Source organism: Salvelinus fontinalis, chromosome 2 (assembly GCF_029448725.1).
Source record: "Salvelinus fontinalis isolate EN_2023a chromosome 2, ASM2944872v1, whole genome shotgun sequence".
Lineage (NCBI taxonomy): Eukaryota > Metazoa > Chordata > Actinopteri > Salmoniformes > Salmonidae > Salvelinus > Salvelinus fontinalis.
The window spans coordinates 51,163,647-51,190,875 of NC_074666.1; the positions used below are offsets into that span (position 1 = coordinate 51,163,647).

General features: G+C 40.9%; 1 protein-coding gene across 18 annotated transcripts in view; it reads right to left on the reverse strand.

Moving 5' to 3' along the window:
• picalma (phosphatidylinositol binding clathrin assembly protein a) overlaps window positions 1-20,160 on the reverse strand; it is a 45,646-nt gene extending 25,486 nt beyond the window's left edge. For 6 of the 18 annotated variants that reach the window (XM_055877502.1, XM_055877544.1, XM_055877510.1 and 3 more), the window contains exons 1-6: window positions 19,603-20,160; window positions 4,824-4,966; window positions 4,215-4,290; window positions 2,060-2,162; window positions 1,693-1,786; window positions 1,371-1,482 (exon numbers count right to left, since the gene is read on the reverse strand). In XM_055877502.1, the coding sequence (XP_055733477.1) occupies window positions 1,371-1,482; window positions 1,693-1,786; window positions 2,060-2,162; window positions 4,215-4,290; window positions 4,824-4,966; window positions 19,603-19,732 (658 nt within the window). In that variant the 5' untranslated portion in view covers window positions 19,733-20,160. The remainder of the gene's footprint in view (window positions 1-1,370; window positions 1,483-1,692; window positions 1,787-2,059; window positions 2,163-4,214; window positions 4,291-4,823; window positions 4,967-19,602) is intronic. The other 12 variants (XM_055877561.1, XM_055877552.1, XM_055877518.1 and 9 more) reach the window with 7 other exon arrangements.
• Window positions 20,161-27,229: the final 7,069 nt, after the last annotated feature.

A 27,229-nucleotide genomic window follows, 5' to 3' on the forward strand; every position in this document is an offset into this window, starting at 1 on the left:
AAGTAAATATTTTTAAACCTGCATATTTAGTTAATATTTCCTGCTAACATGAATTTCTTTTAACTAGGGAAAATGTGTCACTTCTCTTGCAACAGAGTCAGGGTATATGCAGCAGTTTGGGCCACCTGGCTCGTTGCGAACTGTGTGAAGACTATTTCTTCCTAACAGACAGACAACTTTTTATTTGAGGCTAAATTGATTTTATTGATGTATTAAGTGGATTTTAATTTAATCCATTTTAGAATAAGGCTGTAACTTAAGAAAATGTGGAAAAAATGAATACTTTCCCAAGGTACTGTAACAGACATTTTATCAAATCAGGATAAACTGTATCAAATAATTAAACAGCCTTTACAAATGAATGGGAGATATGTTTAATTTTCTATAGTATAATTCCAGAACTAACTGTTTTCTCAAATCAGAAACTTGGCAGTTAAATGTGTATGTCTGCAGGACGTATACAAACTCTTCAGAGTGGTGCATGAATGTCTCACTAGCTTGTAAACCTCTCACTGATGTTTGCGCATCTCCAATTTGCTCCTCTCCACGGACCTGCTCAGTCCCCTCAAAAGACCCAAGGCTCACATCTGAGTGAGAAAGGCATACATCCTCATAGCAGAGAATATAGCCTTGATATGAAATGACTAGCACTACAGCATAAATATCACATAGCTGCATAAAGTTCGTAAACAAGTGCAATTCTCTAACGCCATTATAATGTCCAACTTTGTGGAGCATACAAGAATGTCAGTTTACTGGAACTTCCATTTCCAACTTTAGATATTATTTTCATTTCCAACAGACAAAAATCACACATGCACTGATGAACATACACAGATCTAACGTTACAAAGTCGTTGAATTCAGACTGTGTAAAAGACAGCCAGCACAGAGTAGTTGAAATCAGACTGTGTGCAAGACCAGTCTCTCCACCAGCATTGAGCTCAATTTCAGTTTAACACAGACCCTTCAGGAAACTCATTTAATAGAAATGAGAAGAATTGGAAACTAGATTTGTTTATGTGTTTCAGAAATCAAATAGAATGGCTCAGTTCAAAAGGGAATTCACCCAACCCCTAAACCTATATACAGACCTTATGTCACCCAGCACAACTAGAACACGAGAGCAAAACAGAGTAGTAGCATAACACATGTCCTTCGTCGGCCCCCGTTAAGTCAGCCAGGCTAGCATGGCAGCAGGCTGATAGTGAGTGGTGGTAGACATTTGAGGCAGGGATACAGTATGAACTCCGTACGACAGGGTGCAAAGGTGTCTATGCATCAGTACTCAATGGTAACGATGACACGGCGATAAGGACTTGGTTTTGGCAGGACAGAGACTCTTGAGAGCCGGAAGGCGGAAGCACTTACCCAGCAGGTTGATAATGCCTTCATTGTAGGCCGCAAACAGTCGAATGGAATCTTTAAACAGAAGCATGAAGGACGCGTTGATCACTCCATTGGTGAGCTCGTTGGCGTTGACCTGGAGATGGAGGGGGTCCAAAGCAGATGAATTGACAGCCAACCTATCGACCACTTATTGGTCTGACTCACAGAGCTCCCAATCCACAGGACAGAGGTAAAGGATCTCGACTACTCAATCGTCGACTATGTTTTTTGCAATACATGAGCTGAAGAGTTTGAGGCCATAGCAATACAACAACGTACAAAATGTCAAGCATTGAAAACTCACGTTGAAGTCAAGTAGCGCATCCATCTGGTTTTGGATAATAGGTATGGTCTTTAGTAACTTCTCTGTGTTCATGGTTCTCATAACGCCATCCGCCCTTGGGTAAAGATAATATTCCAATCATTAAGGGCCCAATCCTAATGGTTTTGGACTGTCATGAATGTGTGTACTGAGCTGAAGCATGCAATTTAAAAGAATGCATTAGACGCCAAATCAACCCCTAGCCGCTAAACTATATGCACTTGTGGAAGAATAAGCACTATGCCAAAAAAATATCCAAAACACGACTGTACAGTATTTATACAATATAGAGGATGCTAGCTGATCCTGATGCTATAAGGAAATGTGAATAGAGAATTAAAGTCCTTACCCTCGTTTAACTTTTGTAAAGTCAAAAGCGACTTGTCGATACGACACAGCCTTCTCATTCAGGTAGCGACTATATCTCCTTATGAACGTTGACATGTCATAGCCTGAAAAAGACAATAGGGGAATTACTCTTTGAGCATCAGGTGCATCTTCATATACAGTACCAGTCAAAAGCTTGGACACTTACTCATTCAAGGGTTTTTCTTTATGTGTACTATTTTCTACATTATAGACTAATAGTGAAGACATCAAAACTATGAAACAACACATATGGAATCACGTAGTAACCAAAAAAAAGTGTTAAACAAATAACTATATTTTACAAAGTAGCCACCCTTTGCCTTAACAGCTTTGCACACTTGGCATCAAGGCAAAGCGTGGCAACTAGCCTATACTCTTAACTGTTTATTAGGGAAAATAGGGGATGCACTTGAGCTTGAATAAGACAAGGCACATTCTTCCATTGATTTATGAAAGTTACGACTACTGATTTTTTTCGTAGATTTATGGGCTACTTCCCGTCGGACAAATACACAGGCAAACTTTAGGACACTTCAAGTGTGTGTTCCAGTGTTGCCATGATACCAATGTCATACTATCGTGATACTTGTGAAAGCTTTACATGGAAAAAGAAAACCGACTGAATTGTATGGCCCTTTGAGGAATACCTGTTTTATGTGAAATAGTATGTGCAATAGCTTGAAAAAATAAACAAATGGGACTCATAAGGGTGTCACGTTTATTTTCCAAGCTATTGGACATTCAGTCCGTTTCCTGGTTTATTTATTTTTTTACGCAACTGTAATACTGAGAATTGTGCCAACACTACTTCAAACAAGGTATGAAAATAACCATGAACTATCATAAATACTGTATGTATCGTAAATATAGTCCCATATTTCACCGAAAGCAAAGGCCCACCATCTAGTGGATTTCTGTCATGAGCGCTATACTCCAACAAATCCAGTCGTCATCCTTAAAACTGATAGCTCCCTATCCCCCTAATTTATAAGTAACAACTTGACAAAAGGCATTAGGTTATGGTTAGGGGCGCTTACTCTGCCTTTACAGTCGCCCTTGAAAGTCCCACTGGGTCTGGGCTGCCAGGCATCTTGTTAACATGGGAAACAACTTGGGCTTGATGTGAGCTGAGTCGGCCATGTTGCCATTTCATTGGGAATAGAGTGGAGGGGAAAAGGGTAGGACTGTCTAAAATAATTGTTCTCCGCTTCTAACATAGTTTGGCAGGTCTCAATATCACCTGTTGTCGTGTGTAAACACACACACAGTAGGCAAAAGTTATGGTACGTTGCAAGTTAAGAATAGAGCTGACGTTTCGTTATTCTACATGTCAGATAAGCATGATTGTTTGAGAAAATATATTTATATCTGAACGTCTCAAAAAAAAAGGTGCTACAGTACACAGGATTTTTTTAAACGTTTGCAATGTAACTTTAGAAACCATCCATAATATATTTTCCGCTAATAGTGGAATGATATTGTTTCACAGTATTACTTATCTGCCTGTGTTGTGATTGGCTGTGATTGATTACTTCCGCTGGAGCGGCATCTGTTGTCAAACTGGGAAAGCTGTTCTGACTTTGTGGCTGTGTTATCTAGTGGAAATCGCTCTGTCATTCTACACTGTTCCCTCAGTTTCTGTGAGGAAACAAGCACTGAATAGTGTAGGGAATCATTGCATCATCTAAATCCCTGAGAAATATCTTTCCATGAACAAATATAATTTTACAGCTGTTTGAAGCTGGTGGACCAAAACTAAAAGTTACTTTCGGTTTTGGTCGACCAGCTTCAAACAGCTGTAAAAACTACATGTTTGCTAGATAACACAGCCAAAGTCAGAACAGCTTTCCTAGTTTAACAACAGATGCTGCTCCGGTGGGAGTAATCAATAGGTGAATATCACAGCCAATCAAAACACTGTAAGTAATACACTGTAAGTAATACTGCGAAACACGATCATTCCACTATTAGCGGTAGATAGATTATGGACATTTTCTGAAATTACAACGCAAATATTAAAATGTGTAGCACCTTTAAAATATTGGAGCGTTTCACCTCATCCAGTTTAGAGGATACTGAACCCATGATAAAATAGAGTACTTCAGCAAAGTTTGTGCAGAGCTGACGTTACTCACCTTGCAGGCCACTTTTGTCCAAAAAGTTACTGAGGTTGAAAAGCGTATTCCTTGAAGCCATGTACTGTATAAATCTCTGCAACACAGAAACATGTGTGTGCAAACCTTCATAGATGGTGAATGCAAATGAAGACAACCACTTTTAAAAATGCATAGCAATGTTACATAAGAGAGCCTCCTCAAAAGAAGAAGTATAATACAAATGACAATTCTGTGGACTGGATATTGCTGACACTTTCAAAACCACTAGTGTTAAAAGGATTTAAAAAGACCTTAGCACCAAAGTATTAGTGTCACTTCTGACACAGAATTTATTTTCTTACACGTGAAATCTTTCATGACATCATATTTAAGAGAGATGCGCATCACCGGGAGTAGAGCATGTTACAATGGTACCATTACCGTATGTATGGAGGGATAGGGGTTGAGTTGGAATTCAGAGTGTGTCTGGCATGACATGCCTCTCTGATCACCAAGGAGTCAGATCCATTGTATATGGCTCTGCTGGAAGTGTTGAGTTGCAGAGCTCTGGGTTGAAAAAAAATCCCCAGGTACAGAATCCTCTCACCCAACCCTAACCATTTGTGCCCCCAGACAGGTTTCACTCACCTCGTTGCCGTAGACCATGGTGTGGTGGGTAGCGGTGAGAGACTTGAAGACCACCACCCAGCTGGTGCTGGCCGTCCTCTCAAACAACGTGTCTGCCAGCTGGGGGATGTTCACATTCATCTCATTGGTGCAGTGGATCAAGTCTGGGGGAGAGAGTAGGAGAAACGGTCACTGTAGGGTCTTAATGGAATATTATTGTGTGTGTGTGTGAGCAAGACAAAGAGTGTGTTTGACTGCATGCGAGTGAGTGTGTAAGCGAAAGCGTTGGCAAATGTTATTTTGAACAACCAGTTCCACAGAATCAAGCCGTTGTGGTGAGCTAACGACAAACTTCTTGGTACAGGCTCTCGTCAGTTGGACCCACCAGGATTGACAGAGCACTAAGTCCTTATGGTGCTGTTTAGCACAGCCCAGGATAGGTTGCACCCAGTGTTTATATTCAGGCTGTTGTCACAAACGTCTAAGGATAGCGCATCCTGGGCATTATTTAGCCTTTGGCAGGGCTCCCATGCCATCTGGCCTGTAGTGAAAGCCGATGCCTTCTGGCACCTTTCCACCAGTGCCATGAGACTGGTCTCTCATGCCAGAACTCAGCAGGTCATTCATACACCCTCTAATACAGGCCTTAAACAAACAGAGATTTCTCTCTCTCACACACACTGAAGATGGTCCATCACTGAAAGCTCGAGAGGAAATTTGCTGCTTGCACTGATAAGATTTCACCAATCATGTACCGTTCTATGACAACACAGTAGCTGGCTGATCAAACATTGAAATACACTGAACAAAAATATAAACCGCAACACGTAAAGTGTTGGTCCCATATTTCATGAGCTGAAATAAAAGATCCCAGAAATGTTCCATACGCACTAAAAACGTATTTCTCTCAAATTTTGTGCATGTCCCTGTTAGTGAGCATTTCTCATTTTCCAAGATAATCCCACCACCTGACAGGTGTGGCATATCAAGAAGCTGATTAAACAGCATGATCATTACACAGGTGCACCTTGTGCCGGGGACAATAAAAGGCCACTAAAATGTGCAGTTGTCACAACACAATGCCACAGATGTCTCAAGTTGAGGGAGCGTGCAAATTGACATGCTGACTCTAGGAATGTCCACCAGAGCTGTTGCCAGAAGATTGTTCTGTTCATTTCTCAACCATAAGCCGCCTGCAATGTCATTTTAGAGAATTTGCCAGTACGTCCAACCGGCCTCACAACTGCAGATCACGTGTAACCATGCCAACCCAGGACCTCCACATCAGGCCTCTTCACCTGCGGGCTCGTCTTAGACCAGCCACCCGGACAGCTGATGAAACTGCTGGTTTGCACAACCGAAGAATTTCTCCACAGAAACCGTCTCAGGGAAGCTCATCTGTGTGCTCATCGTTCTCACCAGGGTCTTGACCTGACTACAGTTCGGCATCGTAACCGACTTCAGATGGGCAAATGCTCACCTTCGATGGCCACTGGCACGCTGGAGAAGTGTGCCCTTCAGATTAATCCCAGTTTCAACTGTACCAGGCAGATGGCAGATAGTCTGATGACACTATTTGTAACACAATCACTTGAGAAGAGTTCAGTTCAGACAGTTGTCAGCCAAGACACAGAATAAAATTCTACCTTCACAGCTTGGGGGTTATTCTATCAAAAGTGGTATACAGGAGTTTGCACACGCACTCTCTCTAAGTGCAAAAGGCTGATTATACAAGCTCCAACCTATCTTACATGTAAAACCAATCGAGACCCTGTTCTCTGATCTTCCTTCCCCGTTTCAAGCAACACATGACTTTAGGGGGCTGTTCCCACAATACAATATTCAAAACGATCACTTGCCAAATGGTTGCTTGGCAAATAACATCTATAAATAGTTGTGAAATTATTTGTTGTACAAAGCAAATCATTTAACAGATCAAACTAAATATCCATTAACTAAATGTGGAATTTATACACATCACAAAAAAAGTCAGTAATAACTAGCCTGCATTTCACTGTAACAAAGTGCTGCCATGTTGACCTACAGTTGAAGTCAGAAGATTACATACACCTTCGCCAAATACATTTAAACTCAGTTTTTCACAATTCCTGACATTTAATCAGAGTAGAAATTCCCCGTCTTAGGTCAGTTAGGATCACCACTTTATTTTAAGAATGTGAAATGTCAGAATAATAGTAGAGAGAAGGATTTATTTCAGCTTTTATTTCTTTCATCACATTCCCAGTGGGTCAGAAGTTTACATGCACTCAATTAATATTTGGTAGCATGGCCTTTAAATTGTTTCAGGTAGCCTTCCACCAGCTTCCCACAATAAGTTGGGTGAATTTTGGCCCAATCCTCCTGACGGAGCTGGTGTAACTTAGTCAGGTTTGTAGGCATCCTTGCTCACACATGCCTTCTCAGTTCTGCCCACAACATTCGTTCTCCTTAAGCTATAACTTTGGAAGTATGCTTGGGGTCATTGTCCATTTGGGAGACACATTTGTGACCAAGCTTTAACATCCTGACTGATGTCTTGAAATGTTGCTTCAATATATCCATATAATTTCCCCTCCTCATGATGCCATCTATTTTGTTAAGTGCACCAGTCCCTCCTGCAGCAAAGCACCCCCACAACATGATGCTGCCACCCCCGTGCTTCATGGTTGGGATGGTGTTCTTCGGGCATGCAAGCCTCCCCCTTACTCCTCCAAACATAACAATGGTCATTATGGCCATTTTTGTTTCATAACACCAAAGGACATTTCTCCAAAAAGTACAATCTTTGTCCCCATGTGCAGTTGCAAACCGTAGCCTGGCTTTTTTTAATGGAGGTTTTGGAGCAGTGGCTTTTTCCATAATGAACGGCCTTTCAGGTTATGTCGATATAGGACTCGTTTTACTGTGGATATAGATACTTTTGCACCCTTTTCCTCCCGCATCTTCACAAGGTTAGATATTACTGCACAGTCGGAACTAGAAGCAAAAGCATTTCGCTACACTCGCATTAACATCTGCTAACCATGTGTATGTCACCAATACAATTTGATATACATTTGATTTGACTGGCACACCCCTAAGTCTAGGAGAGAGGAAACTGACCATCTATTCACAGGAAGTATTAAAAGCCATAAGAATCCATTTAAGGGCAGAATTCAGAAGATGCTAGTTAACCTGAGCATTGCACCTCGTGGTAGACAAAATACAGATGGTAATTGAGTCTTGCATAGCTGCACACCATAAATCTTGCATTCGCTCTGTTAACATCTGGAGACACTACTGTCAGAAAGTTGGCTTCGGCCGCAGCAGCGGAAGCGGACAAAAACTAGAGCCTACTAAAATGGCTGGGATTACTTTTGGAACTACTAGCGAACACATACTTTCATTGTTTATCACCATTCTAGTTAATGTAGCGTTTCTGAAACCCTTTGATTCGGACTCACAACATCTACTAAGCTATTGGTTCTAGTAAAAAAAATGTAAGTGTTTAAATTAGACCAAACTTTTATTGTTAAATAAGCTTGCCAGAGTCTGATTTATAAATTGGCTGAATTGGGGAAAATGCCTGACACATTGGTTCACAAAGAGAGCCAGGCGTAGCAAAGTCCAGCAACCTAAATTGCAGTTTCACTCCATAAAGCAAACCAAGACCAATTTGCATGTTCTCTCATCTGACCCATGTATTCCAGGCAGTCAGTCTGATTCTTTGAAACTTCCAAAATAATGTCACGCTTGAATTCAAATATTTTGTACGTGTACAGTAAGCACTGCAATCATGTACATAACGATCATAAATCTCACAACAGATATAGGGTCTCATGAGACCAGCCTCTCTAACGAAAACAACACGGTTGGTGATTTGTCCATTACTTTAGTTACCCAACCAAGTTTAAACCACTGGTCTCTTTGTAAAACACCACCAGCCTGAAAATCCTAGAAGGCCCACAGACTTTACTCTAGTGCTAAATCATCACAATGAAAGAGTACAGATTAGACAAGTCAGTCTTGGTGACTCACTATGGACCTGGGGCAAACCAGACTAAAATACCAAAAACAATGGCAGCAAGTGTCATATCAACAGTGTGCAAATTGAGCTTTTCACATCAGCACTGATTTTGGCAAGGATGTCAGCTGAAATTGTAAAGGTCTCGAATCCAAAGCATGAAAGAGTTATGAGTGCAAAGAACAAGCTGGTGGGAAATCAGACAAGGCTCTATTCTGAATACTTTGTGGTTTGGGAGGGTTGTGTGGAAAGTTTAAAAATGAAAAGCATGACAAAAGGATGCCAGTAATGACAAACCACAATATTTTGGGTAGAGAGAGTGCATTGCCAATGTCTGCAAAAGAGCCTGCATCAGCAGCTGTAGCCACATGTCAAGTCATAATTAAAATATGAAATAAAGTGAAAATGATTACTACACCATCCTAGAAAATAAAAGCTAGGTCACTTTCATAAGCTACTGTATATCATTTATTTGCAATCAATTTATAAATAATTACAATACATGCGATTCATGAGTCCAGATTTAGTGTGATGACATTAAGTGCTATGGAATGCTTATGCAGTGGTTGACCTGGACCTCCCGTTGAAAGTGTTTCTTCCCCTCACCATTTTCTCAGTGGTCGGTCATTGAGTCACCACACATTTATTCCAAATGCAAGGGTCAAGGGCTTGTACATAGGTGAAACGTACTGTAGATAAGGGTATTTAATAGCCATTACATGTTAGTGATGACATGGTCAGGGCAGCTGACGGGAACTAAAAGCATTAAAATGAACTAAACAGTCCAATAGAAAGTAGAAGCCCCCCCCCCCCCCCCCCCCATGCGGAACTCTGGACAAGTTAGCAATGATTGGAATGCAATGGCAGAGGCATTTCCCTCGCATTCCCTTGAGAGTTCCTTAATTAACAAACCAGATTTCAAGGGCCAAACATGCAAGGAACAGACTGATGGCTTTGGCAAACAGTTCCAAAAAGCTCAGCAGAACAAGGTTTACAGGGGAAAGATTATAATAATGAAGCCCTTTTTTTCCCCACTTATTGGGGAAAAAATGGGTAGCATTAATTACCCCAAAACACTTCCTGCCTCCGGCAGAACCCAAATCTAGCCTATAAGTACATCTGTTCGACAGACAAAAACCAAATGAAGTGTACAGTATAGCGTTACGAGCCTTGTCAATGACACTATTCATTTTGAAGAGACAGATGCCACCCATAAACATGAGCTTGGAGGACACCATAGTGAAGCTATAGGCCTACAAGGGTTCAACATCTAAATAAAGTGTAATTTGTGGTACAACTAATTGCTTGTCGACGACTGAATTACAAAAACTAGGCTTGAGTTTGAAGAACATGTCCCCAGAAGTGGATTTCTTTTGGTTGGGAAGGTAGACAAGTTCATTTAGAAAGTTGAGTTGAATCGTTTTGTGGAAGACATTTTCAAATCACACAAAAACTGTGCATACTTGAAATGCCATAATCCAAAGACCAATTTGTCAAATCGTCGCAGCGCTCTATATAGCGCTCTATTCAAATGGTGTGTGGGGAGCAGGGCTGGGGCGATATGGCCAAAATATCATATCATAGTATTTATCTTTTTTTTTACGCTATGACAGTATTTTATGATTTTGATTAATAAAAGTTCTACATTTGCTTAAAGAGTAGTGTGTGACCCTAGGGTGGCAACATATATATTCGAAATTATTTCAATGGGTCATTTTCCATTCTGATTGAACAGTATAAAACAATTCAACTTCAACCTAAATTTCCTGCATTTCCATCAATTTCTGCATTTCCACATTTGAGATCATTTCCACACTGCCACGATATGGGCAAAAATACTAGGCCTTATGTTTAACCAAATGTTGCAATTGCAATTTAGATCAATACACTTGGGTGAACTTTTGGAATCATGGAAATAGAATAGAAATAGTGGGCACTTTGAATACAGTGTTTGACATGACAACAAATTAAAATGCCATGGACGAGTTATTGCTCTGACTCAGTACTTTTATTAGCTAGTTAGCTAGGTAGCTAACACGATTTAGCTTAACTTGCTAAGAAAATATAAACTAGCAGTTTGCAAATGTAAGAAACAAACTAATATTGCAACTATAAAACACTTGTGGATTTATTTTAAGATCAAATTGGAAACGTTGCATTGACCGAACGAAAGTTTCTCGTGTAAAGTGTCTCGAGGTCAAGCAACAACAAATGCGTTCCTTGAGTGAGACTAGGTCTTGTGTGGAAAGCAGCGTGGAGAGAGAGAGTGGAGAGGGATACCCAAGTAGCGGAGTAAACTATAAAAACGGATGTTACACACGGCGTATCACATTTAAACATTTAATAAACCAAACATTCAAATACCGTTATAGAAGGTAATGTAAAAACCCAAACCGGTCTATGCATCAATACCAGTACATGGTAAAATACAGTATACCGCCCAGCCCTAGTGGACAGACGATACGCTTTCATAATAAATGACAGGAAGCCGATCAAAAGGGTATTACTCTTTTCCTACCCTCCCAAACAATCAGCTTCCTGACATATTTGGAATGCACACATACAAAATCAACATCCTGCCCGGCTGTTGACACTCAGGAAGTGAGTTTATTTCCCAAGCCTGCGGTGTAGTGGAGGTTAAAGAACACAACCAATGTTAACGTACCTTTTTTTATTTTACCCATCCATTGCGAATATATGCATTGAAAAAGGCTTTACTTTATTCACTGCAAACGGCGATCAGTGTTAACTAGATGTCGACCGATTATAATTTTTCAGCGCCGATACCGATTATTGGAGGGCCCAAAAAAGCCAATCCCGATTAAAAATCGGCCAATTTTTTACATGTATTTGTAATAATGACAATTACAACAATACTGAATGAACACTTATTTTAACTTAATATAATACATCAATAAAATCAATTTAGCCTCAAATAAATAATAACCTGTTCAATTTGGTTTAAATAATGCATTAACAACGTGTTGGAGAAGAAAGTAAAAGTGCAATATGTGCCATGTAAGAAAGCTAACGTTTAAGTTCCTTGCTCAGAACATATGAAAGCTGGTGGTTCCTTTTAACATGAGTCTTCAATATTCCCAGGTAAGAAGTTTTAGGTTGTAGTTATTATAGGACTATTTCTCTCTATTCGATTTGTATTTCATATACCTTTGACTATTGGATGTTCTTAAAGGTACTTTAGTATTGCCAGTGTAACAGTATAGCTTCCATCCCTCTCCTCGCCGCTACCTGGGCTCGAACCAGGAACACATCGACAAGCCACCCTCGAAGCAGCGTTACCCATACAGAACAAGGGGAACAACTACTCCAAGTCTCAGAGCGAGTGATGTTTGAAACGCTATTAGCGCGCACCCCGCTAACTAGCTAGCCATTTCACATCGGTTACACCAGCCATTAGGCTGATAGGCTTGAAGTCATAAACAGCGTTTATTCTTTCAGTGAAATACAGAACCGTTCGGTATTTTATCTAACGGGTGGCATCCCTAAGTCTAAATATTCTTGTTACATTGCACAACCTTCAATGTTATGTCATAATTACGTACAATTCTGGCAAATTAGTTCGCAACGAGCCAGGCGGCCCAAACTGTTGCATATACCCTGACTCTGCGTGCAATGAACGCAAGAGAAGTGACACAATTTCACCTGGTTAATATTGCCTGCTAACCTGGATTTATTTTAGCTAAATATGCAGGTTTAAAAATAAATACTTCTGTGTAATGATTTTAAGAAAGGCATTTATGTTTATGGTTAGGTACACGTTAGAACAACGACAGTCCTTTTTCACAAATGCGCACCGCATCGATTATATGCAGCGCGGGACACGCTAGATAAACTAGTAATATCATCAACCATGTGTAGTTGTAACTAGTGATTATGATTGATTGATTTTTATAAGATAAGTTTAATGCTAGCTAGCAACTTACCTTGGCTTCTTACTGCATTCGAGTAACAGGCAGGCTCCTCGTGGAGTGCAATGTAATCAGGTGGTTAGAGCGTTGGACTAGTTAACCGTAAGGTTGCAAGATTGAATCCCCGAGCTGACAAGGTAAAAATCTGTCATTCTGCCCATCAACAAGGCAGTTAACCCACCGTTCCTAGGCTGTCATTCAAAATAAGAATGTGTTCTTAACTGACTTGCCTAGTTAAATAAAGTGTAAAAAAAGTTAAGATGTGTGTATATATATATATATTATTATTATTTATTTATTTAGATTATTATGTGTGTGTATATATATATATATATATATATATATATATATATATATATTATTATTATTTATTTATTTAGATTATTATGTGTGTAGATATATATATATATATTATTATTTATTTATTTAGATTATATATATATATATATATTTTTTTTTTTTTTTTTTTTTTTTTTTTAAATCGGCCAAATCTGTGTCCAAAAATACCGATATCCGATTGTTATGAAAACTTGAAATCGACCCTAATTAAAAATCGGCCATTCCGATTAAATCGGTCGATCTCTAGTGTTACCCCACAAAAAAAGTTTTGCACTTCCCTAAACATGGCATTGATGTAGAATACAGCTTTGAATTAAGGTTCAACCTCCTCCAGTAAATATATATAATGCAGAACAGTAGCGTTAACACTATAGTCAATTCAGTCAATTTCCAGAGGATTCCCCCCCTTTTAGAATTTTCATTTAATTTTCTGAAATTGTAGAGGGATATGTTCCAGGGGAGTACAATTAGGTTAGTTCACTACGTGATCTTGTAGTGGACAGATGCAAGATGATTACAGTGCATTGAACAATTTTCATCTAGAGTAGTCGGTGGCTCTTTCAAGGTCTGCGTTTGCATCAGTGGCATTTGTAACCAGTTTCCTTTTTTCCTCTATATTAGGGACCAGCTCATGGATGATAGAGTTGACCATGCCAAAAGAATTCAGTGATCACAACACAGGTATAGTAAGACCAGAGTGGGTCAATCTTTAAAAATCTTGCAAAATACCCTGAACTGATGGCAAACTGCCCACTTCACTTCATTGTAGACAAATGGCTAATGAGGTTAATCTATGAGATGGGCCAATAGAGATAAAAATCAAGCTCGGAATATGGAGGTTAAAGAATGAGTATTTGATGGTAGTGCCTGGTTCGCAGCTTTGAATCATGACACTGAATCGCAAAGGCTTTCAGAGTTACAGTGGGCCCCATTCAGTAGGGTAGGCGGTGTCAGCACTCTTTTTGAGGGACTGTCATTCGATGCCACTGCGGTCACATGCTCTGAGTGGGCTGCGTTCTGCGGGGGGGGGGGTAAGGTTGAACCACATGCTGCATGTGTTAGTGTGTCCTCTGGCCTGACCCAACTGACTGCATCAGTACCAATCCTCCCTGTCCACATTTTGAATCCATGTAGGCATACTCAGCATGCAATGTCAACTCAAATGCAGAGAATTCTAAACGTACTTCCTTGCTCAGCAGGGAGAATATTATGGTCACCAGTTTGACTGCATATGGTTGTCTCCATTTAAAATACAGACCACAAACAAGAAAAGCGCTATAGGGCACTGAAGTGCTTGAGGGTTCCACTCTACACACTGCTGAGGTTTGAAACCTACATGGATCATGCCCCTTACCCTCAGCAGATTCTAGGGAGCATCATGTTGCAGGATTGACTCACAAGTCAAGCTCCCAGAATAAGCTTGGATCCTATAGAACACACTTGCTCAGTAATCAGTATTACCACATGTACAGAGAGGAGAGATATCCTCACAACTTAACATTGTTCTAAAATAACATTTCACATTTCTGGTTAATTATCTAACTGAAACCCACTCCTACTCAGGGCCTTAAGTAGGAGGTGGTTGCGTGTTCAAGTGACATAACACCTTGTCCCATGCAGCTAACCTCTACTGTGATGCAAATAGGTCCAGGAACCAAAACAAGTGTTTTGTACAACACAGCTATTGTAGGCTTACATTATAATCAAAGTAACAAGATCAGGTAAACTCGTTCTTCCTAGTTTCAGTCTCACCTATACACCCAGTAATCGGACAACCTTTTTTGGTTTAGGGCATGTATTGAGAGATTTATGCCTGAGCTCAAATAAGAAATTAAGACTTCAAAGTAAATTCCTTCTGGAAATAAACAAGGTTTAACTATCATCATCATGTTTGCCCAATTGTAAAGAACTTTGCACAAACACAAATACACAAACGACGCAATCAAAAGAGAACAATTCCAAATGGAATTTCAGGCATGCTGACTCACTGAAGGAAGGTGACGTTATAGTCAAGTACAAAGGTCCTCATCACAGACTTTAAAAAAAATATATGTTTTTACTTTATTGTTCACCAAATGTAGCCATCATATCAAGTGGCAGGTGATGTGGGAAGTTGGGAACTATACTTCATTAACTCATGATCACACATCCTGTTTTGGGACGCAAAACAAGTTTAGTGACACAATGACAAAATAAATGTTCCATTTACAGTGGTTGAAAAGTCCCTAAAGCATCAAATAGACTACACTCGCGATTGACCCTTGCACTTTGGGATGGACAGAAATGGGTTAGCGTAAAAGCAATTAAACCATAAAATCCCTAACATGCAATAAAATGACACAGTCTTTTTCCCTCTCTGTAAATAGATGGGTGCAATATGGAGTTGGGTATGTTGCACCGATTAAAACAAACTGAATACTAAAAAGTTTTAGGCTATTGCTTATAGATAGATCTATATTTCTAAAATTGCAAGAGCAGCCATCTTGGAGCAAATTTTACACCTGCTCTTAACCAGAGCAGACCAGAAAACAAGAGCAGGCTCATAGCGTGGAAAAGACTACAATTTGACCTTTGCACATTTTTCCCCCCTCTCTGGTAACTGTTAAGTCTCAAAGTTGTTTGGTGGAGTTTATTTAACAGGCCGTGTTAAAGAATGCGGACACTGGCCGGAAACCCAACCCAAATCAAAGGAGCTAAGAGAAAGGGGCCATATCTTGCGTACAAATCAGACCGGAGGGGAGCTAGACACTCCACTGCTATTTCGGTCTGAGGAAACGCCAACTCCAAGTGCTGCCGGCCCTCCTGAAGTACCTCGAACCTTTGTGACATTCCTGCTCCGCTCCTGCCACCCCCAGACGACAAAAGGAGCCTTGAGGCCCTCCCCAGAAGCCTCCTTATCAAGGAGAAGCCAATCAAGAAGCCTTCTAGGGACAGGAGTCAGTGAGGTATGGCCTCTACACACTCTTTTAGCTTCGAGTTTCAGACATGCCCTTCAAAACCCCCGTCAAACACCACACATGACATTTCTTATTGCGGAGCCAATGCTAAAAATAGTGCCCAGCAGGAAATTGGTTTCAGTCTCTAGTCACCGAAACCGAGACGTATGCAAATAAGCAGCATGGTGTGAACAGCTATTGATGTAGCGATGTCTGCAGTCAATCTGCTTCAGCACTGATGCTAGGGCGCTGAGAATGACCCAGAATTAAAACCCATTAAAACGGGAGTAACCCAACACGGCAAGGGCAAACACCAGGAAGAGACGGAATAGACTAGATGAAAAACCAACCTAGACTGAGTCTGAACAAATTTTACCACCACCACCATAAACCAGGATACAGTCGAAAAGGGTAATGCTAATGCAAACTTAAAACCTATTCAGCCATTGAGAAGGCTGGCTATTGTAATTGTAAATAGTCACTGTAACGGAAGATGGTTCTGCTGGTTACTAAATCTGTTGGCCAAAAAAACTTGATACCTCCAGTTTTTCATGAACAAGACTCGAAGCACTCTTATGTAGGTGTTATTTTTGTGCGTCAACATCCAATCACAACGTCAGTTTGTTGGAAAGGAAAAGGCTTAGCCACTGCTAATGTCATTTTCATTGAGACCTGCTTGTGCCTTTTTTCTCTTTCACCAGCCACACTCCTTGCAACATTACAAGAGGTTGTTTTCTGGTGAACTAGTTCTCCTTGGAAAATACTTATCACATAGATCTGCAACATTAAACAGTAGCACACAAACTTTCCAGGTATCCCCTGAAAAAAACAGACAAGAACATAGGTACGTCTGCAAAGCACATGCGTCGGTGGTACGTTGAGGTCCCCTATTGTTTTAATCCAGTAAAAGGTGTGGACAGGTTGAGGACTTTTAAGATTAAGTTCACTTGATTTGTCAATGGCGAAGGTACATGGAGATGTCGGGATTCAGATATGACGTGATTGTTTTAGCACAATCCACAGAGATTTGGCGCTAAGGCGTGCAACATGGTTCAATGCATCAATATATCAGCACAGTCTACTTTCAGTTTTTCAAATTGCCAGTGTCTTATGGCTCAAATTGGGATCATGTATACTGTGCTAATAGCAAAAACATATATATATATATTTTTTTTTAAATGTGTAGAGTAAGAGCCATGAACAATACAGCGAACTTAGTAAACGAGGCAATTCTGGTAAGTGCATGGAGGACGCCATATTTATGCACCTCCGCCACTGTGATTTAGGGTAATCCCGGGTTATCAGACCCTGCGCTTTCGAATCCTGGTCTGGAGGTGGGTCTGACCCTGGTTTTATCTCAAATCAAATACATTTGTCACATGCGCCGAATACAACAGGTGTAGACCTTACCATGAAATTCTTACTTGCAAGCCCTTAACCAACAATGCAGTTCAATAAATAGAGTTAATCAAATATTTTCTAAATAGCCAAAAGCTTAAAAAAAAAAATGTATCTAATCAAAAAGTAACAAATGTACATAACAATAACGAGGCTATGTACAGGGGGTACCGGTACCAAGTCAATGTGCGGGGATACAGGTTAGTAGAGGTCATTTGTAAAAATTAAAATAAAAAAAAGAAGAAGTGAAAATGCATAAATAATAAACAGCGAGTATCAGCAGCGTAAAAATCAAAGGTGAGGTGGTGGGGGGGGGGGGGTCAATGTAAACAATCCAGAAGGCCATTTGATTAGTTGTTCAGCAGTCTATCTGGGTCTGCTTTGGTGTATTTGGGGAACCCTGGATTTATGGGGCGGCAGGTAGCCTAGCGATTCGAGGCGCAAGCCAGAAACCAGAGGGTTGCCAGTTCAAATCCTAGGTCTGACAGGAGAAATTTGACAGGAAGTGAGCTGGCAACTGGAGGGTTGCTGGTATCAAATCCTGATGCTGTTCTGAGGGCAAAAGGGGGTGCAACTCAATATTAGGTAGGTGTTCCTGTTTTGTACACTCAGTGTATACAGTACATTCGGAAAGTATTCAGACCCCTTCCCTTTTTCCACATTTTGTTACATTACAGACTTATTCTAAAATGTATTACATTTCTAAAACCCTGTTTTTGCTTTGTCATTATGGGATATTGTGTGTAGATTGATGAGGGAACACATTTATATAATCAATTTTAGAATAAGGCTGTAACGTAACAATTTGTAAAAAGTCAAGGGGTCTGAATACTTGGCGAATGCACTGTATATGCGTGTCTTTTGGAGGGGTTTGGTTAAAGTGTAAGTCAAATTTTGGTTGGATTCAGAAGGAAGAACCAGAAAAACCTGGGTAGGTAGCCTGTTGTATTAGGGACTTTAAATAGAGCAAAACATCACTGCAGTACTCTGAGCACACTCATGACATGCTTCAATAGAAAATATTTATAGTGAGAAATCACTTCCATTCCTTTATGTAGATCATTCTCCTACACATACATTGCTCATCAAATATACCAACACATGGTTGGATTAAGTAGAGTTCTAATTTCAGTAATTCCTTCCCAGATTACTTGCCTGATTCACTGTTTATTCTATTGTGTATTATGTGCATGCAAGTTGATTTCACAATGCTCATGAACCATATAACATTGGTGTGGTATAAGGTGTGGTGCACTGTGATCTGGTCACAAAGATCCCATGGTACTTATCTCAAGAGTTGGGGGTGTGAACCTGTGTCCCTGCTTTATTCCCAACATCATGGCCACCTAGGCCAAGACTAATGGTCCCCTGATCCCTAATAGGCATAAATCACTCCCCACTGTGATAACTGGGTCTTATCCATAGGTACCAAAAAGGGGAAAAACTGACTGAAAGAAAAACTGTGACTCAACTATGGTCAAATGTCAGGAAGTGCATAGGGTATGTCTTTTAAATGCCTAGTCAGACCATCTTGCGAGCAATGACACTAAAAGTTACGTGTCTGTCGAGGTTCCCCATTGAACGACTAAAGAACTGAGTCAGCCAAAAATACTGGGAGGAGAAACCCTCTGATAACGTCTAGGTTCGCAGAGCATAAGATCATGTAGGCACACTCAATGGACAGTAAATTGCCTGTAAGCAAGTAAAGTCGCGATTGGAAGGAGATAAATGGACCATGCACGTCTCAATAGAAGCCAGCACAAACAAATTAGAGTAGTTATCAGATTTATATTATTAAATAATTGCATTACCTATAACTTTATTAGAACCATCATCCTTGGTGGAAGTCAAACCATTTATTGAAAAGTTTAAAACGTTACAATAAACCTATAGGCTATGACGTGATTGTTATCCAGTTAATCTCATTGTTTACATGCCAAGCACGTGCCAGGGCTAATTGCAATTGAAAATTGACAGCATGACATCTGACTCGAATTTAGGGTAATTGTAGCACATTTCTAGATAATCTCGCATCATTTCATAGGTAGACGAACATCAGACTAGAACTACTTGATTATAGCCTACGGGTCCGTTTATGTTCGTAGGCCTCAACCAGAGTCCAAACAATTTCTAACGAATACACACGCTTGATCAAACGCAACATTGTGGCAACTCGCCGACATATTGATACTTACAATCTAAATGTTTCTTCTTCGGCCCCATAATTTCATGCGTAGTCGCCTTGCACACAGTTTTTGCCACCGCAGATCCGGTAACACTGTGTTGAGCTGCGGTTATCCTGTCCGTAATGCTTTGCCCAGACATCTTTGCACTTCTGTATTAAGATATAGAACAAATGTTTCAAATCCTGTGGAATCGCTATTGTCCTCTGTAGCTTCCACAGTTCTGCCACATGACACAAAATAAAGACGAGAAAAATGAGACGGCAGGAACGTTACCCTTGTAGCTAAATCCCAGGGTGATATGTAGTCCACATACACGATTTTTGATGGTGAAATTGAAGTTTGGTTGTATATTATATTGGATACAAACCTAGAGTTTTTACTTCTTGTCAATTCCGAATGAGCTCACTCTCCTAACAAAGTCTTTCTCTCGCACTAACTGATTCCCCCTCTCTCTTTCTCTCGTACTGGCTGCGTCTCCCTCTCTCTTTAGTTCCCACTGAATAAGTGTTCTCTTTTCTACTTCGCCTCCCCCTGCTGGCTCTAATGGACTGGAGGCTTACAGGAAAATGGCGGGTCTGAATCCTCCAGGGACAGGCTATAGCCTATCAGAAAGGAAGAGGCGAAGCAGTAGGGTCAACTCCACCCAGAATCTGTCCAGGCAGATTGAGGGCGCGTTCCTGTGCCCAGGGTTATATTAGCCATATTCTAATAATTCTCATGTGCCATCATTTTGCTATGGTGAAACTTGCACTCCAATAGAGAGAAATAGTGATGGCGGTTTATTGTAGGCACTAACTCCTATCATGGTTCGTTGGAAAAAGCTTATTGGGAAAATGAATGGCATTTTTGTAGGGTTTTTGGGTAAACGCCGAAAATAAGGTGTGTGGGAAACACGGGGTTAGATTTTATACGTTTTGTTCTATGAGATAATCTTCATCAGCTAACATCGCTTTTTGTGAATTTTGAAGAATGTATGTAATAAAAAAAGCACAAAGGCTTCATAATTCATAATGGTAATGTTAAATTACTGTTACTATTTAATAGAACGAAATGTATAAAATATCTTAAGCCTGTGTTAACTTTAGCACTTATTTTAAGCATTATTTTCCCATACATTTTTCCGATAGGGATGGCTGAACCAACCAGAGGTCACTAATTTCCCGGTTTTAGAACTTCAAACTGGTGAGCTCTAGATCTGAAATAATTGGATGGTGAAACTTGCTAGCCAACCAGAAAAGCAAGGCGAAGCTATTAAGGCATTCTTGCAAGTCAGGGCAATCCTTGTCCTGCAAAGAAACATAATTTTTTATAGTTTACATTTTTTATTTTGCAAGTATTAAGGCATTTAGAATGAAATGTGGAGTGGAGCTTTTAAACTCGGACAAAAGAGATTCTAGTTCTAGGTCCCAAGAAGCAAAGATATTCTGTTGGATCTAACAATTAATCTTGATGGTTGTACAGTCTTCTCAAATAAAACTGAAGGACCTCGGCGTTACTCTGGACCATGATCTTTCTTTTGAAGAACATACAAACTACCCGGACAAAGCACTAAATAAACTTCAGTTAGTGCTAAACACGGCTGCTAGAATCTTGACTTGAACCAAAAAATTTGATCATTTTACTCCAGTGCAAGCCTCTCTACACTGGCTTCCTGTTAAGGCTAGGGCTGATTTCAAGGTTTAACTGCTAACCAACAAAGCATTACATGGTCTTGCTCCTACCCATCTTTCCGATGGGACCGTACGCTATGGTCACAAGACACATGTCTCCTTATTGTCCCTAGAATTTCTAAGCAAACAGCTGGAGGCAGGGCTTTCTCCTACAGAGCTCCATTTTTATGGAATGGTCTGCCTATCCATGTGAGAGACGCAGACTCGGTCTCGACCTTTAAGTCTTTATTGAAGAGTCATCTCTTCAGTAGGTCCTATGATTGAGTGTAGTCTGACCCAGGGGTGTGAAGGTGAACGGAAAGGCACTGGAGCGATGAACCACCCTTGCTATCTCTGCCTGGCCGGTTCCCCTCTCTCCACTGGGATTCTCTGCCTCTAACCCTATTATGGGGGCTGAGTCACTGGCTTACTGGTGCTCTTCCATGCCGTCCATAAGAGGGCTGCGTCACTTGAGTGGGTCGAGTCACTGACGTGATCTTCCTGTTTGTGTCGTGGGGGAGATGTTTGTGGGCTATACTCGGCCTTGTCTCAGGTTAGTAAGTTGGTGGTTGAAGATATCCCTCTTGTGGTGTGGGGGCTGTACTTTGTCAAAGTGGGTGGGGTTATATCCTGCCTGGTTGGCCCTCTCTGGGGGTATCGTCGGACGGGGCAACAGTTTCTCCCAACCCCTCCTGTCTCAGCCTCCAGTAATTATGCTGCAATAGTTTGTATCGGGGGCTAGGTTCAGTCTGCTATATCTGGAGTATTTATCCTGTCTTATCCGGTGTCCTGTGTGAATTTAAGTATGCTCCCTCTAACTTTCTCTCTCTTCTCTTGGAGGACCATGCCTCAGGACTACCTGGCCTGATGACTCCTTGCTGTCCCCAGTCCACCTGGTCGTGGTGCTGCTTCAGTTTCAACTGTTTTGCCTGCGGCTATGGAACCCTGACCTGTTCACCGGACGTGCTACCTTGTCCCGGACATGCTGTTTTCGACTCTCTCTCTACCGCACCTGCTGTCTCTAACTCTGAATGATTGGCTATGAAAAGCCAACTGACATTTACTCCTGAGGTGCTGACCTGTTGCACCCTCTACAACCACTGTGATTATTATTATTTGACCCTGCTGGTCATCTATGAACCTTTGAAAATCTTGGCCATGTACTGTTATAATCTCCACCCGGCATAGCCAGATGCAGGACTGGCCATCCCTCAGAGCCTGGTTCCTCTCTAGGTTTCTTCCTAGGTTCCTGCCTTTCTAGGGAGTTTTTCTTAGCCACAGTGCTTCTACATCTGCATTGCTTGCCATGTTTCGGGTTTTATGCTGGGTTTCTGTATTGCACTTTGTGACATTGGCTGATTTAAAAAGGGATTTATAAATACATTTGATTGATTTATAGTGATGTGATGACGTCAAATGCCCTGTACCTTCAATTATTCAGCAATAATTTATTCCAAAAGCGTTTCCATCATTTGTCGCAATAAAGAAAGTTAGACAAAAAATCTCACCCTCTCCAACGGATCAAAAGGTTGTCAATCTTTAACAAAAGTTTTCCTAGTCCTGCAGTTTCCATTATACATGCCAAAATGTTTTTGTTGTTGCGACACTGCTTTTGTCTAATAAACCTGGATCAATGGAAACCTGCCTATTGAGTGTCAAATTTGATCAAGATTAGAGGGAATTGCTATTTTGAAAGGTGAGGCTTACTTTATCGAATAGAAGTTTCATAATGCTTAGGTGGTTATTGCCATCCACAGACTTGAGAGTAAACTAAAGTTTTTGAAATGAACCGCGACTCCTTCAAGTCGCTATGCAGCTGATACTTCAACATGTCAATTCTTAAACCCTAACCGTGTACCTATATCTAACCTCTGTTACGTGCCTTTGTTTGCTGAGATCCATACGTTTTAATGAAATATTCATCAAATACAACCACCGACTGTTTCCTTGTTGAGAGTCAATTGGCACGTGCATTCGAGCCGGGTTGCCAATTTAGAGAAACAGCAATGAGAAAACAGTTGGTGGTTTTATTTGATTAACGTTTTATGAAAAATTATGGATTTCAAACAAAGAAAAGCACGCAACAGCAGAGGACAAACATAGGTACACAGTAAGAGTTTACGAATTTTAGTTTACGAGTATCGTCTGCATAGACTCAAAGGAGTCGGAGGTTAATTTTAGAAAAAATAAACTATAGCCTGCGCTAAACTCCGTGGATGAAATCATCTTGGAGTTGAGGTCCTTGGCAGTTGTGTATTGATATGTTTTCTACAAAAGACCATTGGCGAGAATGTTCCCAACTGATCTCGCCGCCTTAGGCCTGCCTTTCGCCTTTGCGGACATATATTTACATTGTTAGAAAGGTCAGTCGACCATCTTGTCAACGTCATTTATCATATTTGGCAATATGGACACGCCTGGTGCTCCAATTGATGACGTATGTTGTGCAGCTGGAGACTAATGGGATTTGGTTCAGTAAATCGCAAATGTATTATAGTAAATTGAAATAAAAAACAAAAACAAATCATGAAAAAAGATAAAATATATTTTTTTAAACTTCAACTATACTTAAACTATTATCTTTGACTTTTACACAAAAAATGTTTAACCAACATTAGTTTTAACATTGACATCAGCAAACCTCTCGCCCACACAACACCATACACATGGTCTGCGGTTGTGAGGCCAGTTGGGCATTCTCTAAAACGATGTTGGAGGCGGCTTACGATAGAGAAATAAAAATGTAATTATCTGGCAACAGCTCTGGTGGACATTCCTGCAGTCCGCGTGTCAATTGCATGCTCCCTCAAAACTTGAGACATATGTGGCATTGTGTTGTGTGACAAAACTGCACATTTTAGTGGCCTTTTATTGTCCCCGGCACAAGATGCACCTGTGTAATGATCATGCTGTTTAATCATCATCTTGATATGCCAAACCTGTCAGGTGGTGGGATTATCTTGGCAAAGGAGAAATGCTTACAAACAGGGATGTAAACAAATTTGTGCACAACATTTGATAGAAATAAGCTCTTTGTGCGTATGGAACATTTCTGGGATATTTTAGCTCATGAAACGACACAATGTGAAGTGCCTGGACACAGCCTTGGTATATTGGCCATTCACTACATGACCAAAAGTATGTGGACACCTGCTCGTCAAACATCTCATTCCAAACTCAAAGGCATTAATATTGAGTTTGTCCCACCCTTGCTGCTATAACAGCCTCCACTCTTCTGAGAAGGCGTTCCACTAGATGTTGGAAAATTTCTGCAGGGACTTGCTTCGATTCAGCCACAAGAGCATTAGTGAGGTCGGGCACTGATGTTGGGCGATTAGGCCTGGCTTGCAGTCGGCGTTCCAATTCATCCCAAAGGTGTTCGATGGGGTTGAGGTCAGGGCTCTGTGCAGGTCAGTCAAGTTCTTCCACACCGATCTCAACAAACCATTTCTGTATGGACCTGGCTTTGTGCACAGGGGCATTGTCATGCTGAAACAGGAAAGGGTCTTCCCCAAACTGTTTCCACAAAGTTGGACACACAGAATCGTCTAAAATGTAATTGTATGCTGTAGCGTAAAAATGTAATTTTACTGGAACTAAGGGACTTAGCCCGAACCATGAAAAACAGCCCAAGACCATTATTCCTTCTCCATCAAACTTTACAGTTGGCACTATGCATTGGGGGAGGTAGCGTTCTCCTGGCATCCGCCAAACCTAGATTAGTCTGTCGGACTGCCAGATGGTGAAGAGTGATTCACCACTCCAGAGAATGTGTTTCCATTGCTCCCAAGTCCAATAGAGGTGAGCTTTACACCACTCCAATCGACACTTGGCATTGCACATGGTGATCTTAGGCTTGTGTGCGGATGCTCGGCCATGGACACCGATTTCATGAAGCTCCCGACGAACAGTTCTTATGCTGATGTTGCTTCCAGAGGCAGCTTGGAACTCGGTAGTGAGTGTTGCAACCGAGGACAGATAATGTTTATGCGCTACATGCTTCAGCACTCTGTGATCCTGTTCTGTGAGCTTGTGTGGCCTACTACTTCGTGGCTGAGCCGTTGTTGCTCCTAGACGTTTCCACTTCACAATAACAGCACTTACAGTTGACCGGGGAAGCTCTAGCAGGGCAGAAATTTGACAAACTTACTTGTTGGAAAGGTGGCATCCTATGATGATGGCACATTGAAAGTCACTGAGCTCTTCAGTAAGGCCATTCTTCTGCAAATGTGTGTCTATGGAGATTGCATGGCTGTGTGTTCAATTTTATACAACTGTCAGCAAAAGCTGAAATAGCCAAATCCACTAATTTGAAGGGGTGTCCACATACCTTTGTATATAGTGTACCACAACCCCCCGAGGTGCCTTATTGCTATTATCAGCTGGTTATCAACGGTACAAATAAAAGTTTTGTCATACCCCTGGTGTACGGTCTGATATACCAAGCATTTAAGTCAATCAGCATTCAGGCCTCGAACCACCCAGTTTATAATTATAATTGAGGGATGATGACAATCGATGACCCTGTTTTTCTGTAAGACAAAGTGCAAAGTTGGGTGCCAGACTGATGCTTTGGTCATGAATGGATGCCGGACCTATCAGAAGGAGCAACGTTGGGTATCATAACAGCAATGTGATTGCAATGGTCTAGCGACCTCCAAAAATTATTTAATTCACTGTTCACTTGCTATTTTCACAGTATATCAGGTAAGATCTCAGAATACAAGTGTGTCATGCGACACAAGTACCCTTGTGACACCTTTACTGTTATGAAAAGGACATGCCATCACTACTCTGATAGTGGCCCAAGTTACTGCCCTGATGACACAGATGGCTTCATCAACAACGACAGGTAATGTATGTTATGTGAAAAGTTTTTTTCCAAAATACCGGACTTGATAAACTATTACGCTAATTTCCCAGCCATGCAGATACAACTAGTACAGTCATTTTGGTTGTGAAGTGCATTGGCAAAAAGCTTTGTCCTTTCTTTAGAACAAAATGCAATTTACCACTTGGCTGTCTATTATAACACCCTGACAGAGGCCTTTTCCAGTCAACACCACCTCATAAAATTGCCTGCTGCAGTTGTTCGAGAGATTTGCAGCCGAACATGCAACATAGTGAAGACCAGCAAGGGGCTCTCAACAGCATCATGCAGACATGTCCTCGCTGTGTGCATTCCTATGAATGGAACAGTCAGATACATGTTGGCAAGTATCCGGCCAGCAATCGGCACCTATCAGTGGCATAATTTGTACAAATGCTGAAGGTAACCTACTTCATACTTTTTTTCCCCATAAAACATATTACCGCGCTAGAACTGATATAATGGCGACAAAGCGCAAGAACTGATATAACAGTAACAAGCGCTAAAACTGATTTAACGGCGACAAAGAGCTAGAACTGATATAACGGCGACAAAGCGCTAGATTTGATATAACGGAACTAATATAATGGCGACAAAGCCTAGAACTGATATAACGGCGACAAAGCGATAAAACTGATATAACGGCGACAAAGCGCTATAACTGATATAACGGCGACAACGCGCTATAACTGATATAACAGCGACAAAGCGCTAAAACTGATATAACAGCGACAAAGCGCTAGAACTGATATAACAGCGACAAAGCGCTAGAACTGATATAACAGCGACAAAGCGCTAGAACTGATATAAGGGCGACAAAGAGCTAGAACGGATATAACGGCGACAAAGCGCTAGAACTGATATAACAGCGACAAAGCACTAGAACTGATATAACAGCGACAAAGCGCTATAACTGATATAACAGCGACAAAGCGCTATAACTGATATAACAGCGACAACGCGTTGGAAAATGACTTTAGGCGCACTAAAGCTCATTAGATACATGTTTTACCGACATGCAGCCAGGACACTTCAACTGTAAATTACCTCAATAAGGAACAATATTGTTGCTTTGATCACATCAGAATATATCCTCCTTGCAATCTCCAAAATACAA